The following is a 27,928-nucleotide window of genomic DNA, read 5'->3' as shown; positions in this document are numbered from 1 at the left end:
ATGTTGAAGCACGTGCTAATGTGTCTATCACCCTAACACAAATTTGACGGCAAAAGCTTATCCGATCTCTAATTTTGATTTCTTTTACTTTAATCAAGAAGAAAGTCATTTTAAAAAATTTATAAAATATTGAACATTTTCAAGAATCTATAATTCCAAGTTCGAATTCTATGGAGAATGTCTCATTGTATAAACCCTAACTAATATTTTTCATTATCCTACAAATATCATTGTTCTTCACACTGCCACCACCACCTTGCTTACAACCAACACCAATAACATGACAATCATATCATAACCATTACCAAGTCTTTGTCACCATTATTGCATTATCGTCAGATTCATCACAACCATTTTTCATATTCTAAATAGTATAAATTTAAATTGACGAGATTAACATAATCATCAGTTTTAGTTCCACCATTTTACATATTCTAAAGAATAGGATCCAAATAGGTGACTTTGTGATGTCATTAACCAGCCAGATTTGGTTCTTGACAGCCAAACGAAAAATAAAATTTCATATATTTTCCTACACAATTGAATACACCACAAAAAGCCTTTGAGTGATCAAAGCTCACTAGCACAATACATTTCTCTTGTTAGACATCGTGTTCTTTCTTCTCAACAAATCCACAGAAAAACTTCATTGATGGAATCATGAAAGTTCACAATGTTAGCATAAATATCACCAATCAGGGCAAGGAGAAGTGTGAAGTCAAAGGTCATTGTTCTCTTTCTCCTCTGGTCTTCTCTGCCGGAGAGGGCTTGTTGGAGTAAGAATAGCAGGCTCCTTATTCGCAACTGCGTCTGATTGACCAGCATTCCTCTCTCTCAACGGGTTGCCGCTGTTTGATGCAGCCGATCGCATAGCCCTGGGTAACTTCAGGGGGATGTCCCCCTCACTAGCATTACTATTATTTGGCTTCTGGGGGGCATCAGTGTTTTCTGGCTGTGAGGACGGTGGAGGATCAGAAACAAGCAGAACAGTAGATGTCCGCCATTTCTTTCTCTGGTTAGGCTTTGGTGCTTTTGGCTTGACCTGCATCAGTTACAAACATGAGAAGTAAATCATAATAATAATAATAATAATATAATAACAAAATGGAGCCAACAGAATTACATTTGGAATAATGAAATAAGTGAAGAATGATACTCGTAAGCTTTATCAGACATACCAATTTGTTACCAATGTCAGACAGAGGCTTCCTTCTAGGCTCATTTTCATCATTTGTCTCGGCAGGCTTCTCAACAAGTGCACTCTGAAGTAACATTGCACCATGAGAAGCAAGGGCGTGACTCTGCTCTTTTTCATCAGACGCTGAACCGCTCCCATTCCCTTCGAAAATGTCTGTTCCCTGCGATTCATCAAACTCGTTGTTCGAGAACGATCCTCTGTTGGCGCATTTTGTAGCCACACAACCACACGATGTCCCACAACTACCCCTGGCAGCTCGGCATTGGCATTTCATAGTTTTGCATGAAGAGTATTTACTACAAGAGCAGCAGACATCTGATCCAGTTCTAGAATTTCTCGTCCTACCGCGATGTTTTCCTGACTCTACCCAATCATCACCACTTTCTTCTTCACCTGAGTGTTCTGAATCAGACGTATCCATGTCTTCCAATAAGAAAATGGAGGAGCTCCGGTGATCCTAGAATCATTTATAGAATAATTCAGCCAATAGATTATTGGCTAATGGTAAAAACAAGAAATAGCAACAAGTAACTTGTTACATGGGACTATGGACGTTTCACAAACAATGCTGTTCTCATGAAGCTAGTGTAACGTGAGAGGCCCATAAGAGGCACCTACCAGTTTGCGCAGGTCATAGTTATGTCCTCCAATGTTCAGGTCAGGAATCCGGCCGTCAATTGCACTTCGCATGGAATATTTCTTCAAGGCTGAATTCTGTTACAAAGTTCAAAAAACATTTGACTGAACTTTGATTTTGGAAAAATCAAGAAGTTTCAGAAAAATCCAAACTGAAAGCCAAATGCACTTACCTGTGACTTCACTTGATGTATAAGTTCTGCCTTTTGCATCTCCACCTGCCTGGCATAACTACTGAGTTTCACTACCTTTTCTTTCAAATCTCTTATTTCCGAATCTTTCTCTCTGCTGGCAACTTCTTTATCTCGTACAGAGCATCTTGGAGAGGAATGAAAAGAAAAGGTTTAGTTAAGAGCATTACAAAGTTTTTTTTTTTTACTAGGTTTTTTTTAAAAAAGAAAAAAAGAAAAAGCCCTTTACTTTGGCTTGGCCTAAACCAAACACAAAATGCAAGGTTAGCAGTGCAACAATGACGTAATGGCAAACCAATCAGTTACATAAAAATACACAAGGGACCTTTAAATGAAAACTTTGACTTGCCAAAAAATTACTACCTGGAGGAGGATGCTAAATTAAACAAATAATTCATTATATTTTTGGCATCAGCGAGAGACCGGATTTGGTTCCAACGACCCCTGCCGCTAAAAATCCGTTCACGCTCTTCTGCTTCTGACAACTGTGACGCCATAGAAACCAAGGTGCTAGATGAAGTAGCGAGCATGTTTTCAAGTGCAAAAATCCTCGAATTTCTTGCACCAGGAGACATTGTTTCACAGCCATCACTACATCAAAAGCAATTGAAGGTAAATTTCAAAAAAAAAAAAAAAAAATACAAAGTAGAGGTCTTTAAGCATCGGTTGCCATCTAAGGAGAATATTAAAAAACCTAACCAAAGGATATTCATTAGAAAACTTTTCACCTTAATTTTGACTGCTTGAGCAAATATGCTTCTTCCTTCAATTTTGCAACTTCCTTGGCCATCCTAGCCCTCCTATAATATCAAGAAACGTAACTAGGATTAACTCGGGCAGCAAAAACTGATAAGAAGTTCCATAATAAAGTCTCAATACCCCATATGAAAATTTATATGGTACAAGCAAGAAAGAAAATCTAGAAGTTGCATATCGAATGATACTGAACATACTAAACTAAGCATGAAAACCAACTCTTAAATTAAAATGGCTGAAACAAAATGAAAAAAATTTCAAGCATTTGAGTCGACATTAATTTACTTAATGCCTGAAATAAATTTAATACCCAAATCTTCTTGTCTATTGTAAAATACCATCAGACTATATGTTTCCATTCTATAGAACATTAAAGTTGCAGTTTTAACTACTTGCAAGACTCTGGTTTTGACAGTATTTATTTTCCAATCAACCCATAAATAGAACTTTGTGCAATTAAATATCTAAGCAAGCAGAAATTTCCAGATTAGCCAGAATCATAATCTCATTGAAGCTCTGAATTTATCACCCCACTTCTCTTGTAATTTGGTCTTGCATCAATTATGTCTATTGGATTTAACATTGTGCAATTCAGTGTGTAAGCTACAAATTGCAGTTCTCCTTAAAGTTCTGGATTTTTCTCCCTAGTTCTCAACACTTGGTCTTGCAACAATTATCTCTATTGTGATTTACTCATGCTCTAGCATCCAATTTCCATTAGACCATTTCATTTATTAACCTCTTTTTCCTTTTTTTGTTGTTGCCATTTATTATAGCAATTAGTGATGTTAAGAGAAAATCTGCGCAAGCACAAAACTTTCAAGCAACACCTCAAATACATAACAGCAAGCATTTGCTTTCTGAAAAATGAAATTAGTAAAACAGACATTAAGAGACTTGTTTAGAGTTTGGACAGAAAATTCAGGAAACTACAAATAAGAAACTGTTTAAAGTACAAAAGCAGCAAGTTCCTATCAGAATAGACAATCTAGAATATACTATATACCCTCTGTTCTAATCTAACCACAGATGTAAAGAAAATGAAACCATTTTATCGCCACAACCACGGCGCAAAAAACAACTCAAGTTAAAAAACTGGTCCTCTTCAACCTTGTTAATTCTAGAAAGCTCAAACATCTCTAAGTGGAAATAAATAAATAAAAACTCACTCTTCCATTTGACGTTCATACTCAGCACGCACTTCATGTACCCGTACAGTGACTTCAAGCTCATGCTCAATTGCTTGCATCAGAGCCTTCAAAAGAGGCCGACACCCAAATCCAATAATAAGATACATCAAGAAACATGAAATAATGAATGTCAACCTTGTGCTAAACATAAGCATTCAAAAAGCAATTGTTATATGACACCAGATCATTTACTCATCAATGCATACACAAACTGTTAGAATATATCAGGAGATCAAGAAACCAAGCTACAGTTGAAGATTATCACCTACCCACAGTTGAAGACTATAACCTAATTATAGTTGAAGACTGTGACATAGATACAGTTGAAGTTTATCACTTAATCACGTTACCTAGTTGTAGTTAAAGTTTATTTGTATTATCTAATTCTCCTATAAATAAGAGCTTGTTATATTGTAAACATCACTCAAAGAAATAAGAACAAAATGTAGCCCAAATTATCCTGTGGACGTAGGTCATAGACCGAACCACGTAATTGTTTGTGTCTATTATCATATTCCGTATTAAATACCTGAATTCCAGCACCATTTCCAGCTCCTGCATATAAAAGATAACTCATCAACAAATTATAAACACAGGAAACAGAAAATAATAATAATAATTTAAAAAGAAAAGGAAAAAAAAAAGGTAAACTGCATGATGCAGTATAAATCCTAACCAGAAGTTTCACGTGAGGAACATTTTTTAGATTCTAGAAGTTCTTTTAGCCTTTTTGTAGCCAGAGAAGCTTCTTCAGTTTTTCGTTGCAAAACCTGGCGTGAAACACAAAAGATAAGTACAATTTCTCTTAAACTAGTAAGTTCATAGAATCCTAGGCAAACATCAGCTTACCATTTTTTGCCTCTGATTCAGAGCTAGTAGCTTATGCATCTCATACTCATTCCTTCTCCCCTCTTTCTTCAGCTGGTGATTGACAAAAATGAAATCCAAAATACTTACTACCGTATGATAATGAACAATGTTTTTTTTTAATACGTAATTTTTTGGCCCCAAGGGGAGGGGAAAGGGGAGATTGAAACTAGTGACTCCGCTTTATAAAGTGTGATCCCAACCAATTGAGCTACCCCTTGGAATTATATAACGAACAATGTTAATAGAACAAGACACAATAGTCAAGCTGCTCTATGCATTGCATCTTAAAAGTTTACCGATCAAAGCCACATACATACATACATACATAAATATATATTACTTGTGCATCTAGCAAGAGCAAATTTTAGCTGCTCCATCTAATTCTAATACGGCAAAATGATTTGCATTAAAACAAGCAGAATGGAAGTTTCATGATAGAGCTATTTAATACACGCACACATGGAGAGAGAGAGAGAGAGAGAGAGATGGCTAGATAGATAGATTGTTATATATATTCGCAGTCCCAGGAAATCCATGACCAAACTATAGGACGTATGATTTTAAAGGCCCCTATTCTAGTCCCAACAAAAGATACTAAGCATCTTCAGTGTGAAACTTATGTAATCCACATGTCTAGTTTTAACAAATAATCTCTAAAGCATTTTGAAACCATCTACTGAACATGAAAAGAATGATCACTCTATCTATGCATACCTGAAGAACTTCTTTTTCTCGTGATGCCTTCCATAACCTAAATTGCTCAGACTCTTGCTTAATCTTATGTTGCAGTTGAACCTAAAGACACAATATAGCACCGATACTCAGAGAAAAAATAATTGTATCTATTTTGGAATAACAAGGTCCTTCCACTACCAAATTGCACCTTTTGAGATTTTATTCGATGAATCTCATCCTGCAGTCGTTTTGCAGCCTCATCACTTTTTTGTTTTTGTCTCAGCAGTTGAGCTTGAGCATCTTGTTTCTTCTTCAACTCTGAAACCTGCAACACAAAATAACACAAATTATGAGTCTCAAAAGTATGAATGCCGATGAAAGGGGAAAAAGGTAATTTAATATTCACCTGTGCCTCCAGGATATTTAACTTTTGAAGATAATTTTCTTTCAACTTTTGAGCACCATCATCAGAAGTAGATGAAATATTTGCAAGATTGTACCTCAAATCCTCGATCTCTTTCTGCCAACAAACAACAGGTAGAAAATGGCTTACTAAGAAGACCTTTCAATCACAGCCAAAGTTTTACAGAACCAGCACTGACCAGCAAAGATTTCTTCTCTTGTTCTAAATCCTGAACCTTCTTCTCATAATGTTGTTTAAGAACTGAAGTATCGCCACTTGCAAACCGCTTCATTTCAGCCTTCAACAAGTAAAGCATGAATGATGAAAAGACCCACAGTAATCAAGAATGTAAACAAGCAAATCAAAGATTGTAAGAAATTAAAGATTTAACACTAGATCACATACCCAAATATGTGATTCATTTTTTTGTCTCTTGATATATAAGAGATACTCACATATTTACTATAAAAATTGGCAAAAGTAGGTGATTCATGAGAAGTTTTTCTAGGGCAAAAAAAAACCTTTTCCATTTAATGAATTGGTAAATGTCTACCTGGGTTAAGAAGCAACCATCACAAAAGGTTAAACATAATTAGTTTTTGTAAGGAAAAAAAGCTCCTTTCCCATTTTATGAATTGGTAAAGTCTACCTGGGTTAAGAAGCAACCAACACAAAAGGCGAAAAACTCTACCAACAATTCAGTCTCCTTAAATTGGAACATACAGGTAAATCTAGGTAGCAATGATAATGTAACTAAAAATATGATAACTTTTACCTCTTTCTGCTCCAGTTTTTTGTCCAATTCTTTGAGCTCCATATCCAATTTTTCCTGAAGAGAGGAATGTTCTAGCTCCTTTTCATCAACTTCAATCTCATCTGCATACGAGTTTTATATAATTTAATTTGCACCATCATCTAGCCAGCTCCAGGATTGAAGATAAAATGCAGAGATCATGACAACAAAAGGAAATGTTGGGCAACAATCTCCTACCAAACACACTATATTCCTGACTACAATTGTACCCTAACCACTAAAGTACCAAAATATCATGACATGGCTTTCATGGAACAACATCTAAAAGCACTGAAATTAGTTGTAATAAAAACTAGCAAAACTTATGTGCTAAACAAAATCAAAAACAAAGTAAAGCAATGTAAAGCAATGTAAAGCAACATAATGAAAAATAGCATTTCATATGTTACCTGAAATATCCACAGCTTTTGTTTCATAATCAGATGGATACTCGTTAGTACATGGAAATAACACATTTTTCGAGCAGAACCTATCATCATCTGAGTCAACACAATCTACGGATCGTCTGCGTTTTGAGCTATTCAAATTTTTCAAGTGCAATAGTTCTCCTTCTAACTCTTGAATTTTTGAGACATAATTTTTTACCAAGTCAAAATCCTGACAAGTTTAGAATTTTGTGTCAGCAAAATGCTTTCTTTTGTCAAAAAGCTGAAATAACCTGAGCAAGAAAATAAATGCTCTCAAACCTGATTTGAACTGGAATCGATCTCATCCCAGGATTTACCACTTCGAGCTGATTCAATTTTCATTATCAGCTTGTCTTTTTCAACCTAAACCATGAGATGTCAGTGAGATTTCAAAACTGGATTTTAACATGTCAGGGAAGATAATATAATAAATCATAACATCTTATAACCACTGAAAAGAAGCAATTAGGTAAAAACCTGAGCATTAAGAGCATGTTGTGTTAAATGCTCACAGGTAACTCGACGGTCTTGAAGCTCCCGTTGTAGCTCTGCGTTGCTCGCTTCAAGTAAAGATATTTTGTATTTGAGAATCTGGAAAAGCCAAATATTAATAATAAACATCCGAAACCAGCAAATAAGGAGCACACACTAACTTTTCTTATATGATGACCTGGAGTTCCTCAAATGGTGTACTGGCATCACTGCGATAAAATAGAAGCTCAGCCTGCAACTGCTCAATTTGGCTCCGCATTCTCTGTAACTGAGCAGCCATTGGATCACGATTGATCTAGAATCAAGAAAGAAGGCAAGATCATCAGAAACAGGAGCTTTACATGTCAACAAAGAACAAATATAATTACAAATGAAAACTTACAACTGCCTTGTTCTGAATGTTGCGAGCACGATTTGCATACTTCAAAGTGTTAAGAGTTTCCTCAGCATTTGTATCAGCAGGACTGACACAAGCTTCAATTGCATACAGAAAATTTTTAACATAAAATCTTAGAATAAAATAATAAATTACAAGAGAGCAAGATCTTAAATGATTAAAAGAAGCATTATATTGCCTTGATAGACATAAATGACACATACCAATCATGACTGTTTTGCTGTTTCCTCCAAGAGAATCCTACAAATTCAAATTCCAATGATCAGGAGTGAGTGTTTTTCAGGGCTTAGTGAATAACTTTCATATAAACACCATAACGAGTCAATAATGACTTTGCCAATGAGCTTTAGATAGATGGCACTACCCCTGTAAGATTGGGATGTGGGTTCAAAACTTATTGCATTCATGTGTAACTTAACAACAAAAATTGTGTTACTATTAATGGCCCCTTTTCAATTATTTTGTGTTCTTATGTTGCAGAGTCCACATAACACTTTCTTAGAGCATTCACAATGGATTCTTTACATTTCTATCTAAAATAGCAAACCAAAAGTTACCTTTTCTATTTTAGCTGATAACTTTTCAAATGCACTCGACATCTAAATATCTGTTCTTCATCTATATCCTTTTTTTTTATAAGTATTCTTTCTCTCTCATTTAAAGATCCTTTCTTTTATTTCATTTTCCAAACATATACTTGCTCTTTAATGAAGGAGAGAGGGAGAGAGAAAATCAGTAAAAAAAAACATATGCATTCATCTACAGTGTTTCCATACATTTGGGTAAGCACTGCAGATGAAATGCAAAATGCATTTCGTTTAAAGGAACATATGAAGATGTTTTTTAGGAGTTTGTTAGCCATTTTACATAGAAATCCGAAATGCATAAGCCATTGTAGATGCTCTTACTGCGTGCTCCCATGTAAAGTAAAAATATAATGTAGTAATTTATTTTCCCCAAAAAATCTGCATATCCTCTCTATAACTTAATAATCTAGATTCAACCAAAAAAAAAAAAAAGAGCATGCCCTTTCATATGACTATAAGCAAATGCATGTCTCAAATAGAGTACACAAGTTAGATCATCTTCAATTAACAGTATTGCAGGCAAATTGCGAGAAGTTCCCTCTAAAATATTAAGTGGGAAAGAAAAAAAAAAAAAAGAAGAAGAAGAAGAAGAAGATTATCCCCTTACCTGTAACAAGCGCGTCAACTTGCTATCACGATATGGAACATGACCTCCTTCTTTCCTCTTTTTCTCGTCTCCCAATGCACTTATCACATTCCCAAGAGCCAGCAAACCCTTATTGATATGAATGCCTAAACCACATAAAAAGAAAATCAAACAGACACCACTTGAAATAATTTAACAAATTTATTGCTCCATATATCAAATTCACCATGGATGAGGATATAAAAAAATAAAAACAATAAAGCTATAGGTGTTCATCTTGCCACCATCCAAATAACCCTATTGGAACAGAATTGAAACTCCTAGACCAAGGAAAGTCTCCACTGTGTAAACATTAAATATACCTTCTTTGAAACGCATGCCATCAGCACCCGTTCGTTTTGCACGTTCAGAACCAGCAAGATCAACTAGATGTAGCTTTGCACATAAGATATCATCACCAATGTCGTCATTAGTTACTCCAGGCAGGCAGTGAGAAGGTTTCTTTTGCTCCATGGTAATTGTAAAGATAGCATGTGAGCGACTGAAAAACAGTACCAAAAAAAAAAACATGAAACTCAACATTATAAACTATAAAACTTCCAATAACATAAAGAAACGCATGATTACAAGGAAGATGTGAACGAATTTAAATAGTGAATAGTAGAAAAAACAAGTGGATTTTAAATAGTCTGAACCTATTCAAAAAATATTAATAGACACTGAGGGAAAACACATCGAAATATATAGCATTATGAAATGTGTACCTTGATTGGCTATTCATATTTGTACTCCCAGTGGCACGAGACTGAGAACCACGAGATAGATGCGTTGCCATCTCTTCTTTTGTTCTAACTTCCGCCTCAGTCACACCAGCAAGTGTTATTCCTCCATTTACTGTTTCTCTGATTTGTATGGGAACTCTTGCTGGCACTGCAGGCTTTGCCAGAGGTGCCCCATCAGCTTTAGAGGCAACCGGTGAATTTGGATCAAGCAAGTCGAACACTTCTTCCTTGAATATCTGTCATCAAAGCATACCACATTCCGCAAATGAAATCAACCACTAAGATGGAGAAAGAAAAATTATTAAACTAACTGGAAGCATCTTTTACCTCAATAAATGATACTCTAATCAAAAATTCTGTGGAATCTTTCGTCGCCTCCACTCTTTTGAATATACTTTCCACTACTTTAGGTATAACTCCACCATTACTTCCTTCCCCCATATAGTTAGTCCCCATCGTGTATGTTTTTCCCGAACCCGTCTTAAATATTAAAACAGAACAAACTCAATATGCATATCGAGATTAAAAAAAACATGTTCAAGTGATGGGCTCAACATAAAAACAAAACCAACAAGAATAGCTGTATGAAAGTTAAACCTGGCCATATGCAAGAACCGTGGCATTGTAACCATGGAGTAGCGCATCAACAAGAGGAGCAACGCAATCATCATATAATCTAGAACAGGGGGGACCCGTACTACCGTAAACGTAATCATAGGTGAACAAATGCGACCCGATTTGTACCTATTTGAACACCCAATAGAAATCGCACGTGAAACAAACTAAAATTTCAACATTCTAAACAGATTTAGAACTTTTAAATTGAAACATTATAGTGAAAAATATCTAATGTAATATCAAATATAAGTAACTACGTTGTAAATTATGAAAAAACAGCTCCATCATACACGTTTTAGCATATGAAAACCAAAAGTTCATATTCAATAGAAGTATTTAACTGAAAAAATTTGGTACCTGAGGTTCACCAGGAACGACGGAAATGCAATCCGTGCAGCCGTGCAGCAGCTCGGATGTGATCAAAGGTCGAACGTTAACTGCGACTCGCACGCATTGTGAAGAATCTGCATTCCTCACTTCCGAATTATCCATCTCCAGCTTATGCGATCCCTTCTAAACCAAATCGAAAACCCTAAAAAATCCCTCAATACTATATAATATACAAATAAAACAACAACGAAATTAGTGTTTCCATGCACCGCATTGTTCATCTGACGAAAAAATATCCAAAATCGAAACTCATTGTTTCCCGATCATTAATCAGGTAAAAAGACCACAAAATATCCAAAATACGATGACATTTTGCATATCAACGGCATAGAAATTAGGCTTCGATGCAAAAAATATTGAAATAATCAGCAGAAACTGGATAGCCTAATACTCTATTTGGATAACAGATTAGGTAAAGAATACGAAAGATTTCGAAAAATTTCGAAAAAAATAAAATGAGGTAATCAAACTTTGATCTGAACCAGGGGGACTAACGTGGCGGATCTGAGAGTACCTGTAGGAGATGGAGGAAGCGAGAGAGTGATAAGATTGGATTGGTGGAAATGGAAGCTATGGGCTCTGCGAAAGAGGCTTTGTTTGTTTTGTTATTTTTTGAATAAATTGAATGGAATTGCGAACTGCGAATTTGAAAGCGGGCGATTGGGATTCGATTAAAGTGAATTGGAGAAAAGGCGCTTAGGTCCGAATTCAAATATAGCATAGATCACGTGCGCGTCATGTGAGTTTGTAAACGGTCCTCATGTGCGGGTATTTTTGGAAATATCTGATTCGGACCAGGCTGGCCCGCCTCAGACGGATGGTTCTGGATTGTGTCATTGTGTGTGTAACCAAACCAAGTCGACTATAACTTACAACTTAAAAAGAGCTACAATGTAGCTAGATTAATAGTATCTCTAGTGAGTTATCTAATTTTTCTCTAATGTTCCGTTTGTTTCGATGTAAAATAGTTTTCATCGTAAAATATTTTTGACGAAATCAATTTTTTAAAAATAAAAATCTCGAAAATATTTTTCGGCATTTGGTTCGCACGAAAAAATTACGAAAAAGGAAAATGCAACTGTCACCGGAATTCGACAACGGTCGGTCATCGTTGCCGGATTTCGGCGAGCATGTTTGGCCAGATTCCAGCAGGACTCTTCCGGCTCCTGTCAGATCCGGCCGGATCAATGGCCGGGTCCGGTCATATCCGGCCGGATTCCGACCATTTGGCCAGATCCGGCCGGTTTCTGACCATGGCCGGATTCCAGCCAGATTTTGCCAGAATCTGGTCTGCCGGCATCCGGCGATGATGGCCAGATGTCGCCGGATTCGGGGGCCGGCATTATTCCGGTGGCCAGATGCCGAATTCCGATGCTGCCTAGTTTTAAACGACCGACTATTGCGGGATTCAGACAATCAAATATCAAACGTGCGTGCAACGACAAAGAATATAATTTCAGAAAACGATTTACAGTTTTTATCGTTTTCCAAAAATTAAAGAAGCTTTTACGGTCAAATCGAAAATAGTTTTCGTTGACCATTATTTTCGCCTCTACCAAACACTGTAAAATACCGAAATCATTTTCCAAAAATCATTTTACGCCGAAACAAACAGAGCATACATTTTAGTTTAAAATTTTATTTTTTTGATTTATTTATCACTTTTAAAATGCTTCATACATCAAACTCTCTAAATCATTATATATTTCAACTAAATATTAATTTTTTATTGGTTTTAAGTAATTACTTCTAACAAATAAGAAGAGAGAAAAAGTGAAAAGTGAAGTAAAATGAGAGAGAAATGATAAAATATTTAATAGCTAATCAAATTTATGAGCTAAATTTAGAGTGAAATTCTGACCAAAACTAAAATAGATAAATTATAGAGAGTTTGTTAGAGTATGCTTTTCTTAGTTTTTTTGAAATTGAAAGCTCATTAAAGATACTATAAAAAAATTCCGGTTAACCCAACTCAGCCTGTATGAACAATTTATGAGAATTAATTCCTTTCCTTATTTTTAAAGAAATTTGAGAATTTAGTTCCTTCCAAAGTATTGTATTGGATTCTACTAAGATTCAATTCTAGTTGAAAGTGGATTTGTTAAAATTAGGACTTGTATTACTTGTGTTATGTTTTGATATACATGTCCCAATCCCACGATCCAGTTTCAAGTGAAATTGGACCTGAGCCAAACTCGGGTACTCTTGTGCATTGATGTGCTAAAAGTAGCATGCAAGTAATAGAGCAGGATCACATATGAGATAAAAGCAATTAATCTAGTTATTTTGGTTCTTGATATTAAATTACAACATATCGTAAAAGCTTAAGCGAATAGGAATATATAAAGTAATTAAATTTAGAGTGCGTTTAAGATTGCGATTTCGTAGATAATAAGTGCGATTTGGTTTAAAATTGTAGAATATAAATCATTTGGGAACTGCGCTTTTAAAAATTGAGATTTGAAAACATAAAAAAAATTGTTTTTTCAAATCGTATGTAAGATGGTGTTTTTTTTAAAACACGGAATTTTAAATGCCAATTTGCGATTTTAAAGGTTAAACTGTGATTTTGCCAAACGCTTAGGGTTCATTTGAGTTTGCAATTTCAAAAAGTACAATTCAAAAATAGCGATTTAAAAATTGATTTTTAAAAACACAATTAAGCGTTTGGCCTTTAAAATCGCAGGTTAGCCTTTTAAAATACTGTGTTTTCAAAAAAGTATCACATTGTCTGCGATTTGAATAAGCACTTTTTTTGCGTTTTCAAATCGCAATTTTTTAAAAAACGCAGTTTCCAAACGGTTCATTTTCTGCGATTTGGTTTAAAATTGCATTTTTTTCTCTACAAAATCGCAATTCCAAACGCACCCTTACTATGTTTTTAAAAATCACTTTTCAAATTGCATATTTTAAAATCGTTATTTTAAATCGCACTTTTTGAAATCGCAAACCCAAATGGACCCTTAATCACTTTTGATTAAGTGATTAAATTTACCTCTTTCTATCAGCTTAACCTTTTGTGATAAATGATGATTTAACATGGTATCAAAGCCAAAGGTTTAGAGTTTGAACCTTGACTCTGTCATTTACCTCTCATTTCAATTAAATATTCTGCGTGTTAGACCTCACCTATTAAAAATGAAGTCTAAGCCTACACATGAGAGGGAGTGTTAAAGTATTAAGTGATTAAATTTATCTATTTCTATCAATTTAAACTTTTAAAATAAGTGGTAATTTAACACTTGAAAGTAGATGTAATTTTTGTTAAGTTGTGAAGAAGTCAGTTGATTGCACACTAAGCTTTGTATCAAGAGTGCCTATAAGGGAGAGAGAAAAGAAAGGTTGAAGTAACCTGCAAGTGGTATAACAGGGGTCACTCTAATGCCAAAATCAGTCAGTGGTATTGAGAATGAAAGTAAGTAAAAAGAGTAAAGGTGTTTGGTCAAGAAAGCAAGTATGCCTCTAAATGACCCAGTTTCTTTCCTTTTAATAAGTGTTTCTCTTAGTCACATCTTTCTTCATTTCTAGTTAATTTTGGGTTAACCCAATGCTCCGTTTGTTTCAACGTAAAATGTTTTCCGTCGTAAAATATGTTTGACGAAATCATTTTTCAGGAAAAATGATTTCACTAAAACTTTTTTCCGGCGTTTGACTTGTAGGAAAAAATCACCAACAACGTAAAATGGAATCCGGCAATGTCGCACGGATTTCGGCAGAAATTTACAGATTCTGGCCAAACTGGCCGGAATCCAATACTAAAATTCAGGGATCTTCAGCGGTAGATTCGGGTTACCAACAAACTCCAGTACCTTGCGGTGACGGATTCCCACAAACGTGCGTGTAAGAGTGAAGAGTTTAAATCCATAAAACAATTTACGATTTTTTATTTTTCAAAAATTAAAGAAAATTTTATAGTCAAACTGAAAATAATATCCGTTGATCATTATTTTCGCCCAAACCAAATATCGAAAAATGACGACAACATTTTTTAGAAAAACATTTTACGCCAAAACAAACAGAACATAAGTGAAATTAGACCCAAACCAAACGTGGATGTATAATATGCAAGTGTCAATCTCAGTTATTTTGGTTCTTGAGATTAGATGTATTTTTTGTAAAGTTGTATTGTGTAACTAGATTTTTTCATACACATAGATATATAGATAAGATTAGGGCTGGCAATTTTTAACACGACTTGCGAACCCGACACGAAGTTAAAGGGTTAGGGTTAAGCTTAAAAGGGTTTGGGTCATAAAAGGGTTGACCCGTTTAATAATAGGGTCGTTACAGGGTCAACATGCTTGACCCGTGGGTCGACCCGTATACTTGAACATTTTTTTTTTCAACATTAAAAATTTAATTTAAACAATCATATTACCTCTCTCTTTCTCTCACTGTCTAAAGAGTAAAGACTAAACTAAAAAAAAAAACTCACAAAAAACAAAACTAGTTTTTTTCTTTTATTGAATTAGAACTTGAACAAAAAAGGCAAAGACTACAAAAAATAAGCGGATTTTTTTTTTCTTTTTCTTTCTTTTAAGTTTTCGAACTTAGAAGTTGAACCAAAACAAATAAATAATAAAAACAACTCAATATTTGATATTTCAACTGTGAAATAATATGATTATTCAAACAATATGATTTTTATTTTTTTTTTGTTAGTTTAAATTTGTGTTTTTATTTTTATTTTTATAGATTTTATTAATAAACGGGTCGGGTCAGGTCGGGTCAACCCATTATTTAATAGGACCGTGTTAGGGTTTAAGAATTTGACCATTTTATCTAAACGGGTCGTGTCAACCCGTTTTGACAGCCCTAGATAAGATAAGATACATTCCCACCACATTATCATTAACATACACGCAACAAGATCCTCTCCAGTTGATTTTTAACTGGAGAGGAGTTGGTAAGTTATAATTAGAGGTATTTTTGTAATTGCACATGATGTGAAATTATAAAAATACTCTTAATTATAACTGACTAGCTCTTTATCAGTTCCTCTCAATTGAAGAGAATCTTAGTCCAACGTACACCGCTGCAAATTCAGATTGACCCATAACCCTTGCAACCAAAGACTTTTTTTTTTTTTTTTGAATTAATGCACCCAAAGACTTGAGTTTGTGTGAATGTGTCCCGTTGGATGATTGGTCACAAAACAAAATTGCAAATTACAACAAAAGCCTCGCAAAGCCATCACGTTTAAATAGAACTGGCGGGTGAGACTTTCAAATTGAGCTCTTAATTACAAGTTCGACAACCGTTAACCCTTTCCACTTCAGCAACCGTTAACCCTTTCCACCTACTATTACCTTTTTCTTTTCCTTCTTTTCAATTCCACAGCCATCATCACGAATGTGCACTAAATTAAAGAGAGGATGAGGGAGAGAGAACGGCTAGAATATTGTAATTAAAGACGGACAAAAAACTGAAAGAACATATATATGAAATGGCGTATATTTATCATGCAGAAACATATATAACAAGGATTACTATTTAACGTAACAAGGATTGGTTTGAGCAAAATGATCATGAAGAACAGTGCTGTCCTTCTTTGAGGCTACAACGCCTAGGATTTCAATGAGATCGTAGAAATCTTTGGCTGGGATGATATTGGTTAAATATATGATCCTTGTACTCCCCATACACCTTTCCTACACCCAGTCTTACGTGACACCCCTTTTAATTATTGTGTGGTTGTTGTGATGGTGTTGTATATGAATCAAATCAATTTAATTATTTGTCATTGAGAAAAGAGGCATTGGGGAGAGGAAAATGACAATTAAGATGGGCACCACGTAGGACTGGGGATAGGAGAGGTGTATGAAGGGCGTAAAAGAATCATCTCTCTCTTCGTTATGCGGGGCTAGCGCCTCGGACACATGTTTACAAACGAGTATGGACGGCTAACGAGGGGCCCCTCTCCGACTTCATATACTACCGGCGTGAAAAGGTTTTGGTAAGTCATATATCATTATCAGAATTGTGAAACTTTATTTATAGTTATATTATATTATTAATAAAATATATTTGAGATACAAAACTTTTATTTTAAATTTATTTGTGGTAATTCATAATTGGTGAAATAAATTTTGTCTTTTTTTTTAAAAAAAAAATAAAAATGATTGAGTGAAAAATGAAAGATGGAATTCAGGCCCGAGGTACCCAGACAGATCTCGAACAGTCTGAAGTATAAGACCTACGTACAGGGATACCTCAGGCCTCGAGATTCCTTCTCTCCTTCACTGGCAGAGTACTTCAATGGGTGATTTCATCTAACATCTCTTATATATAATCAATGACTCAAAAATATATAGGGCTCGTTTGTCAAGCAACAATATAGAACAGCATAATGTTGTTACTGTTTACGTACTTTCTTTTTCTTTTTCTTTTTTTTCCTTTTTTTTTTTTTATATATTTTTCACTACTAATCAAAATCAAAATATTCTTATTTTTTTCACTTTTTATATCACATCAATAATTTTTTATTACTATTCAAATAAACAAATTCACTATAATACAATTTTTTTTTTTCACTTTTTTATACAATTTTTTTTATTTTATTTTATATCACATCATCATTTTTTACTAATTTCAAAACTAACAACTAACTACTCTGTTCTGTTCTTTTCTTTGCCAAATAAGCCCATCATTTTGATGTGAAGTTGTAAGAGTTGACCAAATAACAACATGAACTGATTAGCTTTTAACCAGTTTTATGTCTAGCTGATTAGATGAAGGAATGTAAACAAAAAAAAAAGGAAATTTTTTTATGTGAGATACCATCCCCGAAGGTGGGCAGACGTCATTGGTTTCAAGCTTTCATCTAACATAATCCTAAAGGAGATGCCAGAAGTTGCGAAGGAAATGGGGGAGATTGGGTTAAAATACATGTTCACATCTCTTAGTAGGAATGATACGTTATTTACGAGGGGTCGAGGTTGGAAGGATGCATTTGGGATATCGGATCGTGCAGAAGTTGTGAATATAAACAATCTACAATGCATAAAAGCATATATACTGCTCATATATGGGAAGCTCCTTGAGTTTTCAATGTAGGAGGTGAATTACGAAGATAATGTTTGAACTCCATACTTTTATTTTGATATTATGTTAAATTACTAGTTGTTTCAAAAACTTAAATTGATAAACTAATAAATTTAAACACTTAATTAACATTCTAACCCTGTTAGCATAGTTAACTATACACAATCCATATTTATTGAGTAATGTTATTTAGTAAAATGTTATACGATTACCATACAACTAGAATGATGTGGCAGAGAAAATCAACATTTAGATTAGCAATAGCTTGTTAAAAAAAAAAAAGGAAAAAAAAGAGAGAGGTGAATTTACACTATTACATCATATTAGTTGTGTAACAGTCATATAACAGTCTACTAATGCTTCGTTTGTTTAGGCGTAAACTATTTTCAGTGTTTGGTGCAACCGAAAATGATGGTAACATAAATCATTTGTTAATTTGACCGAAAAAAAAGGCTATTTAATTTTTTGAAAACGATTTACGGTTTTTTAAAAATCATAAATCATTTTTTGAATTTAAACTCTTTGTTTTTGCACATACTTTCGTACGAATTCGTAACCGCCTGACATTGGAGTTTGTTGGTGGCCCGAATTTGCACCGAAAGTTTTCAGATTTTGGGATCCGGGCACCGGAATCCGACGACACTGGTTGTCGGATTCCAAATACTGTCGCCGAAATCCAGTGAATTCGGCCAGCCGATGCTGGAATTTGGCCATTTGCGCCGAATTCCGGCCACCGTAGCCAGATTTTGGGATTGTCACTGGAATCTGGCAATATTAGCGGGATTCTGGTAAAACTGGCATGAATTTTGCCCGTCGGCTACAAAATATGGCCAGTGTTGCCATGTTTCAGTCACAATCGCTGGAATTTCGTCATTGGTGGTTTTTCGCCGTTTGAATTTTTTCGTACGAACTAAACACGAGAAAATATTTTCAGAAAAATCATTTTTTTTCTAAAAGATCATTTCGTTGAAAATATTTTACGATGAAAATTATTTTACGTCGAAATAAACGGAGCATATATAACATTTCTCAAATTTATTAGCTTTTTATTATGAATTTTTGTGATGGGGCAAAAGTACTAAGGCCATGGAGTGGCAGCCAAATCCAAATGGGTTGGCGGAGACAATATTAGGCCCGCGACCTCTAACAGAGGTGTTTGATGGAAGAAAAAGGAAGGAGAATGTGGTTTAGGAAAATGATTTTGTCCTCCCACGCATGAGTTTCATCAATGTGTAGATTTCATCAATGCATATTGATTGTATAAAAATTGTGCAATTAACATATCTGCGTGGTTTAACACATTAGTCGGCATGTATGAGAAGGAGCACGTACAACTCAACCACAATGGCGGACAGGACAGGAATCTCGAAAAATGTAATTGAGAGATGTGAAGAAATCATTGAAGAAGAGAGCATCTAGTTCAAGTGGGAGAAAGGTCGTGCTCTCTTCTTTGATCATTTGGCTCGGAAGAAGGCAAGTAGTTTGTTAGGGGTTCTTTTTATGAACTAATAAAATATTAGAAAAAATGTAAAAGTAGTCTACATAGTTGATTTAATTTACAAATCACTCATGTGTTATTAAAGTGAATTCAGAGGTCCCCGATGTATGGCAAAAAAAAATTTAATTCATGGAGTCAAATTCCATTAAAACATTTAACAGATTTCGTTAATGGCCACGCCAGTACTAATAATTAGATGACACGTGTCATTCTTAATAAAAATATAAAAATCTAAAATATATAAAACTAAAATAATTATTTAAAAAAATGAAAAAATGAAAGGGTTGACCGAAGATCAGGTTGAGGTGGCGCGCGGCCACCTCTTTCATTTTTTTTCCTTTATTTTTTATTTTTAGTTTTATATATATTTATATTGTTTATTAAGAGTAACACTTGTCGTTTAATTATTAGTGTTAATGTAACACCTAACAGAATCCGTCAAATGTTAAGATATAAATTTACTCAATAGACTAAATTATTTTTTTGACATATCCTAAAAATTTCTGAATTCAATTTAATACGGCATTCATCCTAATTTGAAATCAAAATGCACATCCTACTCATTTTTGGCTTATCAATTCAAATTATCTTTGTTTGGGAGTGGACTTAAACTCAAATTTTGATCATAAATTTTAAAAATTAATGCAGTTATGGATGCATTGGATGGCCCGTGCTCAGAACCACAGGACAGCTTTTCTTTTTGACAAGTGAGCCACGTGGCAGCTCAACAAAGTGCTGATGTAGCGGAAACCATTAAGAATACGCAACCCGCGAACGTTTTAACATTCTCCATCTATTCGCCACATAATCTCCACCGTCACTCCAATTCCCTTACCCCGCGGGTCCACGTTAATAGTTGACAATATCCGAAACGTTCCAATCGGATTGGAACACGTCGGCATCGTAAACTTCACCTACCTGCGCATATTAGCATATACCCAGCCATTTCGTGCTTCTCAACGCCTTCCCACGGAGAAGTTTCCTAGTAATTAATCATTCTCCGCAACTTATTCGTTCTTTTGGTTTTGGGTCTTCGAATTTTTCTCGGAGAGTTTTTCTGTTTGTTTCTCAGAAAGTTTTCTGTTCTTGAATTTTATCGGCTACTTGAGCTACAGTTTGTCTGGTATAAACTGAGAATGACTTTTTTTTTTCCTTGCTTCTTGTTAAATTTATGTTTTGTAGTATGAAATTAAGAGGACTGGCGAGTCTAGTTGAAGCATTAGGAAATAGTGGCAACGGAATGTTGTTAATTGTTAGGCGTTTTGTGATCTAGGGTTTTGGTTAATTAATCAATTATTATTATTATTATTTTGTACTCTCTAAATCCACTTGTGGGTTCGGTAGCTGAAAAATCATTTTTTATATATATTTTTCCCTTTGGAAACAAAAGAAAAAGAAAATTGAAAGCTTCTATATTATCATTGGTTTTTATTCCAATTTTTTTTTTTTTTTTTTAGAAAATAACACTTCCACTTAATTAAGTCATGTACTATTGTTTTTATTAGTTAAAGAAATCAAACAGTACCTTTAATAACAAACAGTATCTAGAATTGGAACTGTATTTGTTGGGCTATTTTATATATTTGTTTTTCGTCCTCTGAATTTCTAATTCTTTACTTTGGCAGGGGCCACGCTTGTTTGGTAGTCTGAAACCCATAAAAACTTAAAGTTGCTTTATGAGATTTGATGCTTTATTCTTTGGGTTCCAAGGATTCAACTGCGTCAATGATGGCACATGCTGGTTCTATTAGATTGTCCCGTGAACTGGAGATATGTAGTAGTTATGGATGTAGTAACCAACATACTGTATGTGATCTGTATCTTGTTTTTTTTAATGTTTTTATTTCTGCTTAAGAGTATATTTTTTTCAGGTAAAAAACGCCGAGCTTTTGTTTGTTTTTGTTTTGTTCACAGAATGTGATGGGAAAGGGTCGATTAAGCTTGGTGCGCATCAATCTTTCATCGAATGGTTTGGTATGGTTTCTATGGGTCCAGACATTTATGTGCCTTTGCTGGTGTTTTATGCACATTTTCTAATGTTACTTTCAACACAGTTTCCCAAATGCTTGATATGTTCCTATGCATTCTTGTGTGTGGTTTAGTGTTTTATATATCTGTCCTTCATTCTGCACGCGAAGGTTTCAGCAGTTCCATGCTTATAATTTAGCATACAATTCCTTCAAGCATGTCTCTTTGTGTGTAAGATGAAGATTGAAAAGTTCTCGTTTTTATGGAGTATGAGGCAATGGAAAATTGTGTCTGTTGATGTCAGCGACAGGATGCCTGGAGTCTCCATCTTTTAAGCAGTGTGCGTGGTCCAATATGTCCTGTATCCTCCAGATGTAATGTTTTCTTGTGCCAATCTGTTCTAGCACCTGGTGGAGGAAATGAGACTCCTCTTCTGAAATCTGCAACCGTGGTTTTAATGAGGTATATCCATTTTTGGTTTTTATGTCCTACCAATATTTTTATTAGAAAGAAACACACTAATATGGTCTATAATATTATCTTTACTCCTGAATGATAGAATTACCTGCATTTTATAATTGTCTACTGGTGAATCCAGCGTCACTGGATGCATGGAGAGGCTGTAATTTAAATACACCCTTAACATCTCATGCACGTCATTTTGACTGTTTAACTGGATCAGCATCTTATGATGTTGCTAATCTTGTCGTAGCTTCGTGCATCTACTTTTGGGTAATCCTTTTGTAGTTTGTTACGTGTTTGATTTAAGGTACCCAATTAGTTACAGGGATTCATTCTCTCTCTCTCTCTCTCTCCCTCCCCTTTGGAGTGGGTAATGGGGATTATAGGAAGTGGACCAAGTTCATTGTTCAAGTTCACTAACTTTTAACCTAATGTGTGAATTGGGAATTTATGAAGTGGGTGAATGGGAACTTCTTTATTTTAATTTTTTACCAAGCTCGTATAGCTCTCAACTTACATCTTGGGTTGACACTCTTCCTGCACGTGCACTGTTAACAGAGTGAATGTATCATTGTATCTGATTATGGTACGAAATGGGATTACTGAAATAGCAATTGTTTCAAACATGATTTTCTTTTAGTTTTCTTTTCTCTCTTCTGAGTTTTGTGTTTCTTTTACTTACTGATGTTAGGAGTTTTCTTGGATATCAAGGTGTTTGTGTGTATGTGTGTGCGTGGATATATTGCACTGTTTGATGGTTCTGTTGGGCTGACCTTACTGCTTAGTGGGGAAAGGGAAGTCCTAAATAATTTTCTCCTTTATAACCATTTATCTCTTCCATATGATTTGGCTTTCTGGAAAGGATTCTTGCTAAATGTCCGGAAAAAGATATGTCAATCAGAAAATTTTCTTATCTTTTTAATCAACCATTGAGCTGTCGTTTTTATTACCCTGTTAGGTGAGTTCAAATGCTTAATTATGTAATATATTGTTTGTGTGTGTGTGGAGGGGGGGGGGGGGGGGGGGGGGGGGGGGGTCGGGGTGATAGTGTTCCTACCCAGTGTGTTGCTAAAAACTATTTTTCATCCATGGCTTCAACCTTCTTTTCTTCCTCCTATAAATTTTTTTTATTCTAATATATCTTGCAGGTCATGTGAGGCTCTACGTGGGAAGCCTCTAGCACTTTTGATTCCAGCTGTTGGTATCATTGCTTTTGCTGCTTGGGGTCTTGAGCCACTCATGTGTCTGAGCAGAACTGTATTTCTTCATGTATTTATTCAAAAAATATTTTACCATGCCCTTTCTTAAACAGTGGTCAAATCCTTCAACTGGCTCATTCACTCCTTTATGACAATTTGCTGCAGAGAACTGATAGTAGTTGGAAGAAAAGTCGTACATTCTATGTTATGACTTCTTATCTTCAGCCTTTGCTGCTATGGACTGGAGCAATACTAATCTGCAGGTGTATTTCTATGTTGCAAGGAACTAGAGTTCAGCTCTATTTCCCAACCATCTATTTGCATTAATTATATTGGTTCTAACAACAGTGTTATTTGTTTCAGAGCATTGGATCGTGTAGTCCTATCTTCAGAAGCAAGCCAAGCTGTCAAACGACGACTTTTGAATTTTGTACAATCATTATCGACAGTGCTAGCATTTGCCTATTGTTCATCAAGGTGAGTATAGTGCTATGTTGGCTCTTAATGCCCTTCTCTCTCTCTCTTTGGAGATTTGCTGATTATAAAAAATATACTGCTTTTATCTGTTGTTGTCAATGAGGTTGATCTTAGCTTGTTGATTGTTCACTTATTCTGTATGTTGGTTCTGGTATTATGGTTTAAATTATGATTTTATTTCGCCCATCTTTCCCTCTGCAGCTTGATTCAACAGGCACAAAAATTCTTTATGGAGACAAATGACCACACTGATGCAAGAAATGTATGCTCACATAACTTTCTTCATTTCCTTATCATGTTTTTATTACTTGATGCTTATTGTTTTGCTACAATAATGGTGTTGGGAAAGTGAATATTTAATGGAGAAAGACGTGCAGTGAAATGTTAGGGTCTTCATGTTGGCTAGTAAACAATGAAGACAAATTTCAGAGGACTGTTGTAAAAATTATGTTAAATTGCATCTCCTCTTTAACCTTTTGACCTTTTTGAGGAAGCATTGTGGCATACTCCCCCCTCCTTTTTCTCTTTTTACTTATTATTATTATTATTATTAAATTTTGGCTCAAGGACTGAGGAAATTATTTGCCTATTATGGGGACACTAATTTGAGAGCAAAAACAAGTCTCATTTTACGACAGTTGATTCTTTCTTTTGCAGATGAGCTTCGGTTTTGCTGGGAAAGCTGTTTATACTGCAGTTTGGGTTGCTGCTGTCTCATTGTTCATGGAGTTGTTGGGTTTCTCTACCCAAAAGTGGCTAACTGCCGGTGGTCTTGGCACAGTATTGCTCACGCTTGCTGGTCGTGAGGTACAGCTATTTTTTCTGTCATATAGTCCATTGAAATCGCTGCAGGTTTTCTGTTTCTAGCATGCTGTACATCCTTGTAGGTACCTGTAAAAGTTCTACCAGACCAACATTTTTTTTAGCCTTTTGTTGTCAAGGTAAATGTTCTTTTATGCAAAGCTTGAATCATATTTTGATGTGTTCAGATATTTACCAATTTCCTTTCAAGTGTAATGATTCATGCAACGCGACCATTTGTTGTGAATGAATGGATTCAAACAAAGATTGAAGGCTATGAAGTTTCTGGCACAGTTGAGGTCTGTATTAAATTTCTTTCTACTCGAACCTCTAAAAAAGGGTATTTACATGAGTGAAAAAGGAAAGAATATGACATGTATGTCTATCCTCTGATTGCCTCCCTCTGAACATAAGTAGAACTTTAAAGTTTGGTTCCTTTTGCAAAATGATAAGAACTCTGCCCACAGTTTACAGCTCTTTTTTTTTATTCCTCTAAAATAAGCATTTTATTCTATATTTTCCAGCATGTGGGTTGGTGGTCGCCAACAATTATAAGAGGTGATGATCGTGAAGCAGTTCACATTCCAAACCACCAGTTCACTGTTAACGTTGTGAGGAACCTTAGTCAGAAGACGCATTGGCGCATCAAGACCCATCTTGCCATCAGTCACTTGGATGTTAATAAGATCAATGTGAGAAGCAATCTTGGTTTGCCTGCCACTATATTTTTGCAACCAAGGACTTTCTATTGGTTCACCTGATATGAGCAACTTGGTTATCTGTTTTCTGTGTCCAGACTATTGTAGCCGATATGCGCAAGGTTTTGGCCAAAAATCCTCAAGTAGAGCAGCAAAGGTTGCACAGAAGAGTTTTTCTAGAAAATATCAATCCAGAAAATCAGGCTCTTATGGTGAGCCCTTCTTGACTTTTTTTTTTTTTTTCTCCTTTAAGGGTTCTTTTATGCAATATAAATTTTCAATTTTTTGTTATATTACCTGTCATTTTCGTGAGAATGTTTTAATACTGTATTCACATCTCTAACTTATATACATAGAAGACTTGAAAGATATATGATGAAAATGTGTTTTCATGGTGTCAACAAGCTCATAAAGAGCATGGTGATTTAGTTTTCTGCCCTTCAATTTGGACTGGTTTGAGGGTTGCATGATTGCATCCCACCTTTGAAAATAATGGGTTTGCTGACTTGTGGTTGAATGATGGTGTTGTTAATATATCTGCAAGATATATGTGTCTGTCCTAGATATAGCTAACAATTCCTCACTCAAGGCCAGAGAACATCTATCCACTTGTTTATGAAAGGTGCTCTCTGAGCTCTTAAGGGAAGTTTGGTAGGATTTCTATGTACACAGCTAAAGGGTCTGTATTTCCTATATGGCATCTGGTTAGCACACTTCCCCATGATTTGAGTTCACCTTTTTCTTGCTTTTATCTCAGTTATGTATTTAGAAGATGTACAGTCTGGCAGCTATAGTGCCCTTTTATGAATGGGGGTTAATGATGACTATTGGTTTTATTGCAAGTGCTAACATCTGTCCATTGGCTAATGATGTTACAGATTTTGGTATCTTGCTTTGTGAAAACCTCACATTTTGAAGAGTACCTCTGTGTCAAGGTTAGACTACTACTAAATACTTCATGCAATGTTATTCATCTGCAGAGTAATATAATAATTATGATCATAGAGAGTATACTGCCTTTTTCATATATTCTATTTTTAAGTTGCTATTGTTATTATCTGCATTGCTGTAATTGGATCCTTGACCTGTGATTAAATCTCCAAAGGTATAGCTGGAAGATTGTATTGGAAAACGTTTTGAATGAACTCTGATTTTAGATGCCAAGTTAAATCTTAAGTAGCCTTCTTTAGAGATGTGAAGAAACCATAAGCCTTTATATGAGGTAGTTATACCTTTTGAACTAGACATAGGTCTCAGAGAGTAGGGTTCCTGTTTACCAGAATTAAAGGTTCTACATTTATTGCTTTTTGCCTGAAAATTTGGGGTTCTGGTAGTTTGGAGTAGGCATAAATTCCCTTTTCCTTTCTGAATGTTAGTTTGATTCCTTTCAAACATGCTGTATTTTGTCATCGACATGAAATTTATCTCACTGATGGTTAATTAACTAAATTAAACAGGAAGCAATACTGCTGGATCTTCTCAGAGTTATCAGCCATCATCGGGCCCGGCTTGCCACACCCATTCGCACAGTGCAGAAAGTATACAGTGAGGCTGACTTGGAAAATATTCCGTTTGCTGACACCATTTTCACTCGTTCAGGAGCAGCCGCTAAGGGTCCCATCCTACTCATTGAACCCTCTTATAGAATCAGTGGTGATGATAAAAGTAAGACTTCGGCTCGTCCAGTACGTAATGGAGAAAAAGACGCCAAGGTTGAAGCTGTATCAACACCCGACTCCAAGGCGGATGCAAAGGCTGGATCAGACACAAGTTCAACTTCTAAGACTTCATCTGACAACGGAACCAGAAATTTGGTGTCTGATGGTTCGGCCCAAAACAACTCCAAAATGCTGCATCTCAAGCAAGAAACCGCAGGAGATGTAGGAAAGGAGACAATAGAACTGAATTCCAAAGATGTAACACCATGTGAGTCAATGGCTGAGAAGCCATTAGCTACTTCCCTGGAAACAGGCAATGAAAAATTGGATAATGCTTCAGCCGATTTACAAGCGAAGCAAGATGGTGGGAGGAGGCCTCCCTTGGAAGAGAATATTGTTCTTGGCGTAGCATTAGAAGGGTCAAAACGAACGCTTCCAATTGAGGAGGAAGTGGCTCCTTCTCCAACGCATGTAGAGTCAAAAGAATTTAGTGCTAGGAGAAATGGGTGCGAGTCTCCTCCCATTAGCAAAGACAAGAAGGATGGTCAAATTCCAGCAGTTCCTAGCGGCGCACAAAATGATTAACTGCATGAAAAAGGTGACGATTACTGATATTGTGATCTATGCTCCTACCGATTGAAGTTACAGGTGTATGCGGCTGAGTTTTTGAAAGCAGCATTACATGAAATCCCATGATTGTAATTTGTAAATAATTGTCGAATCAAACAGAGACATTCACGGCAGACATCATGATTTGCCAGTGTTATTAGATCGGTGAAATCTTATGTGTTTTCACCATTTCATTTTATGCTGTTTTTGTCAGTGTAATTCATAAAATCAGGGGGCGTTTAGTCCTCTTTTGGGCAACGTTTGTAGAGGACTTACTTGCATAGTCTCCGAAGCAATTCCAAATGGCTTCTTTCATTGGTAACAAGGGAATAGGGCATGGGAAAATGATTTGTGGGGGACGAAAAACTGTCCCCATCACCCTTCTTTTGGATTAAAAAAAGAAAAAAAAAAAAAAAAAAAGGGTGATGGGGACGGAAACCCGTCCCCCATGTATCGGCTCTCTTAGGCATGTCCTTCAGTCTCTAGAGAAATACTTGCATTTCCTCAAGACTACTAGTTGAT

General features: G+C 35.5%; 2 protein-coding genes and 1 pseudogene across 6 annotated transcripts; 2 read left to right on the top strand and 1 right to left on the bottom strand.

Annotated features, from left to right (window-relative positions):
* Nucleotides 1-508: 508 nt before the first annotated feature.
* On the bottom strand, nt 509-11,636 carry LOC133871398 (kinesin-like protein KIN-4C). Its single transcript, XM_062308852.1, has 28 exons — nt 11,507-11,636; nt 10,960-11,152; nt 10,582-10,728; nt 10,312-10,464; nt 9,967-10,220; nt 9,565-9,743; nt 9,224-9,348; nt 8,233-8,269; nt 8,015-8,106; nt 7,811-7,927; nt 7,618-7,731; nt 7,420-7,503; nt 7,123-7,330; nt 6,695-6,795; nt 6,119-6,217; nt 5,923-6,036; nt 5,725-5,841; nt 5,556-5,636; nt 4,821-4,892; nt 4,648-4,741; nt 4,501-4,526; nt 3,951-4,036; nt 2,754-2,825; nt 2,389-2,616; nt 2,008-2,152; nt 1,817-1,912; nt 1,179-1,655; nt 509-1,042 (listed from the first exon to the last, which is right to left on the bottom strand). The coding sequence occupies exons 2-28, from the start codon at nt 11,092-11,094 to the stop codon at nt 719-721; spliced, it is 3,777 nt and encodes a 1,258-aa protein (XP_062164836.1). The 5' UTR covers nt 11,095-11,152; nt 11,507-11,636; the 3' UTR covers nt 509-718.
* A 428-nt stretch (nt 11,637-12,064) lies between these two features.
* LOC133871662 (clavaminate synthase-like protein At3g21360) lies at nt 12,065-18,048 on the top strand (annotated as a pseudogene).
* A 2,342-nt stretch (nt 18,049-20,390) lies between these two features.
* LOC133871393 (mechanosensitive ion channel protein 3, chloroplastic-like) lies at nt 20,391-27,619 on the top strand. Of its 5 annotated transcripts, none has more exons than XM_062308843.1 (14): nt 20,392-20,519; nt 21,160-21,340; nt 21,449-21,508; nt 21,813-21,964; nt 23,113-23,233; nt 23,329-23,426; nt 23,527-23,640; nt 23,842-23,902; nt 24,298-24,447; nt 24,630-24,740; nt 24,966-25,133; nt 25,238-25,351; nt 26,018-26,074; nt 26,597-27,619. In XM_062308843.1, the coding sequence occupies exons 2-14, from the start codon at nt 21,221-21,223 to the stop codon at nt 27,380-27,382; spliced, it is 2,112 nt and encodes a 703-aa protein (XP_062164827.1). In that variant the 5' UTR covers nt 20,392-20,519; nt 21,160-21,220; the 3' UTR covers nt 27,383-27,619. The 5 variants fall into 5 exon arrangements, with proteins under 5 accessions (XP_062164829.1, XP_062164827.1, XP_062164828.1 ...); XM_062308844.1 differs by having other exon boundaries at nt 21,807-21,964; nt 23,113-23,221; XM_062308840.1 differs by having other exon boundaries at nt 21,807-21,964.
* The last annotated feature ends 309 nt before the right edge of the window (nt 27,620-27,928 follow it).

The sequence above is a fragment of the Alnus glutinosa genome, chromosome 6, assembly GCF_958979055.1.
Source record: "Alnus glutinosa chromosome 6, dhAlnGlut1.1, whole genome shotgun sequence".
Classification (NCBI taxonomy): domain Eukaryota; kingdom Viridiplantae; phylum Streptophyta; class Magnoliopsida; order Fagales; family Betulaceae; genus Alnus; species Alnus glutinosa.
This window is presented reverse-complemented; position numbering and strand designations above follow the sequence as displayed.

Bases quoted from the DNA above. Each gene is read 5' to 3' on its own strand.
- LOC133871398 (XM_062308852.1), bottom strand. From the start codon at position 11,094: ATGGATAATTCGGAAGTGAGGAATGCAGATTCTTCACAATGCGTGCGA. The intron at 8,107-8,232 runs GTATGTGTCATT...ATGCAATTGAAG, and splicing joins CAGCAAAACAGTCATGATTG to CTTGTGTCAGTCCTGCTGAT. The intron at 1,043-1,178 runs GTATGTCTGATA...TAACTGATGCAG, and splicing joins CTGACATTGGTAACAAATTG to GTCAAGCCAAAAGCACCAAA.
- LOC133871393 (XM_062308840.1), top strand. From the start codon at position 21,221: ATGCTTTATTCTTTGGGTTCCAAGGATTCAACTGCGTCAATGATGGCA. The intron at 21,509-21,806 runs GTATGGTTTCTA...TGTTGATGTCAG, and splicing joins ATCTTTCATCGAATGGTTTG to CGACAGGATGCCTGGAGTCT. The intron at 23,903-24,297 runs GTATGCTCACAT...TTTCTTTTGCAG, and splicing joins ACCACACTGATGCAAGAAAT to ATGAGCTTCGGTTTTGCTGG.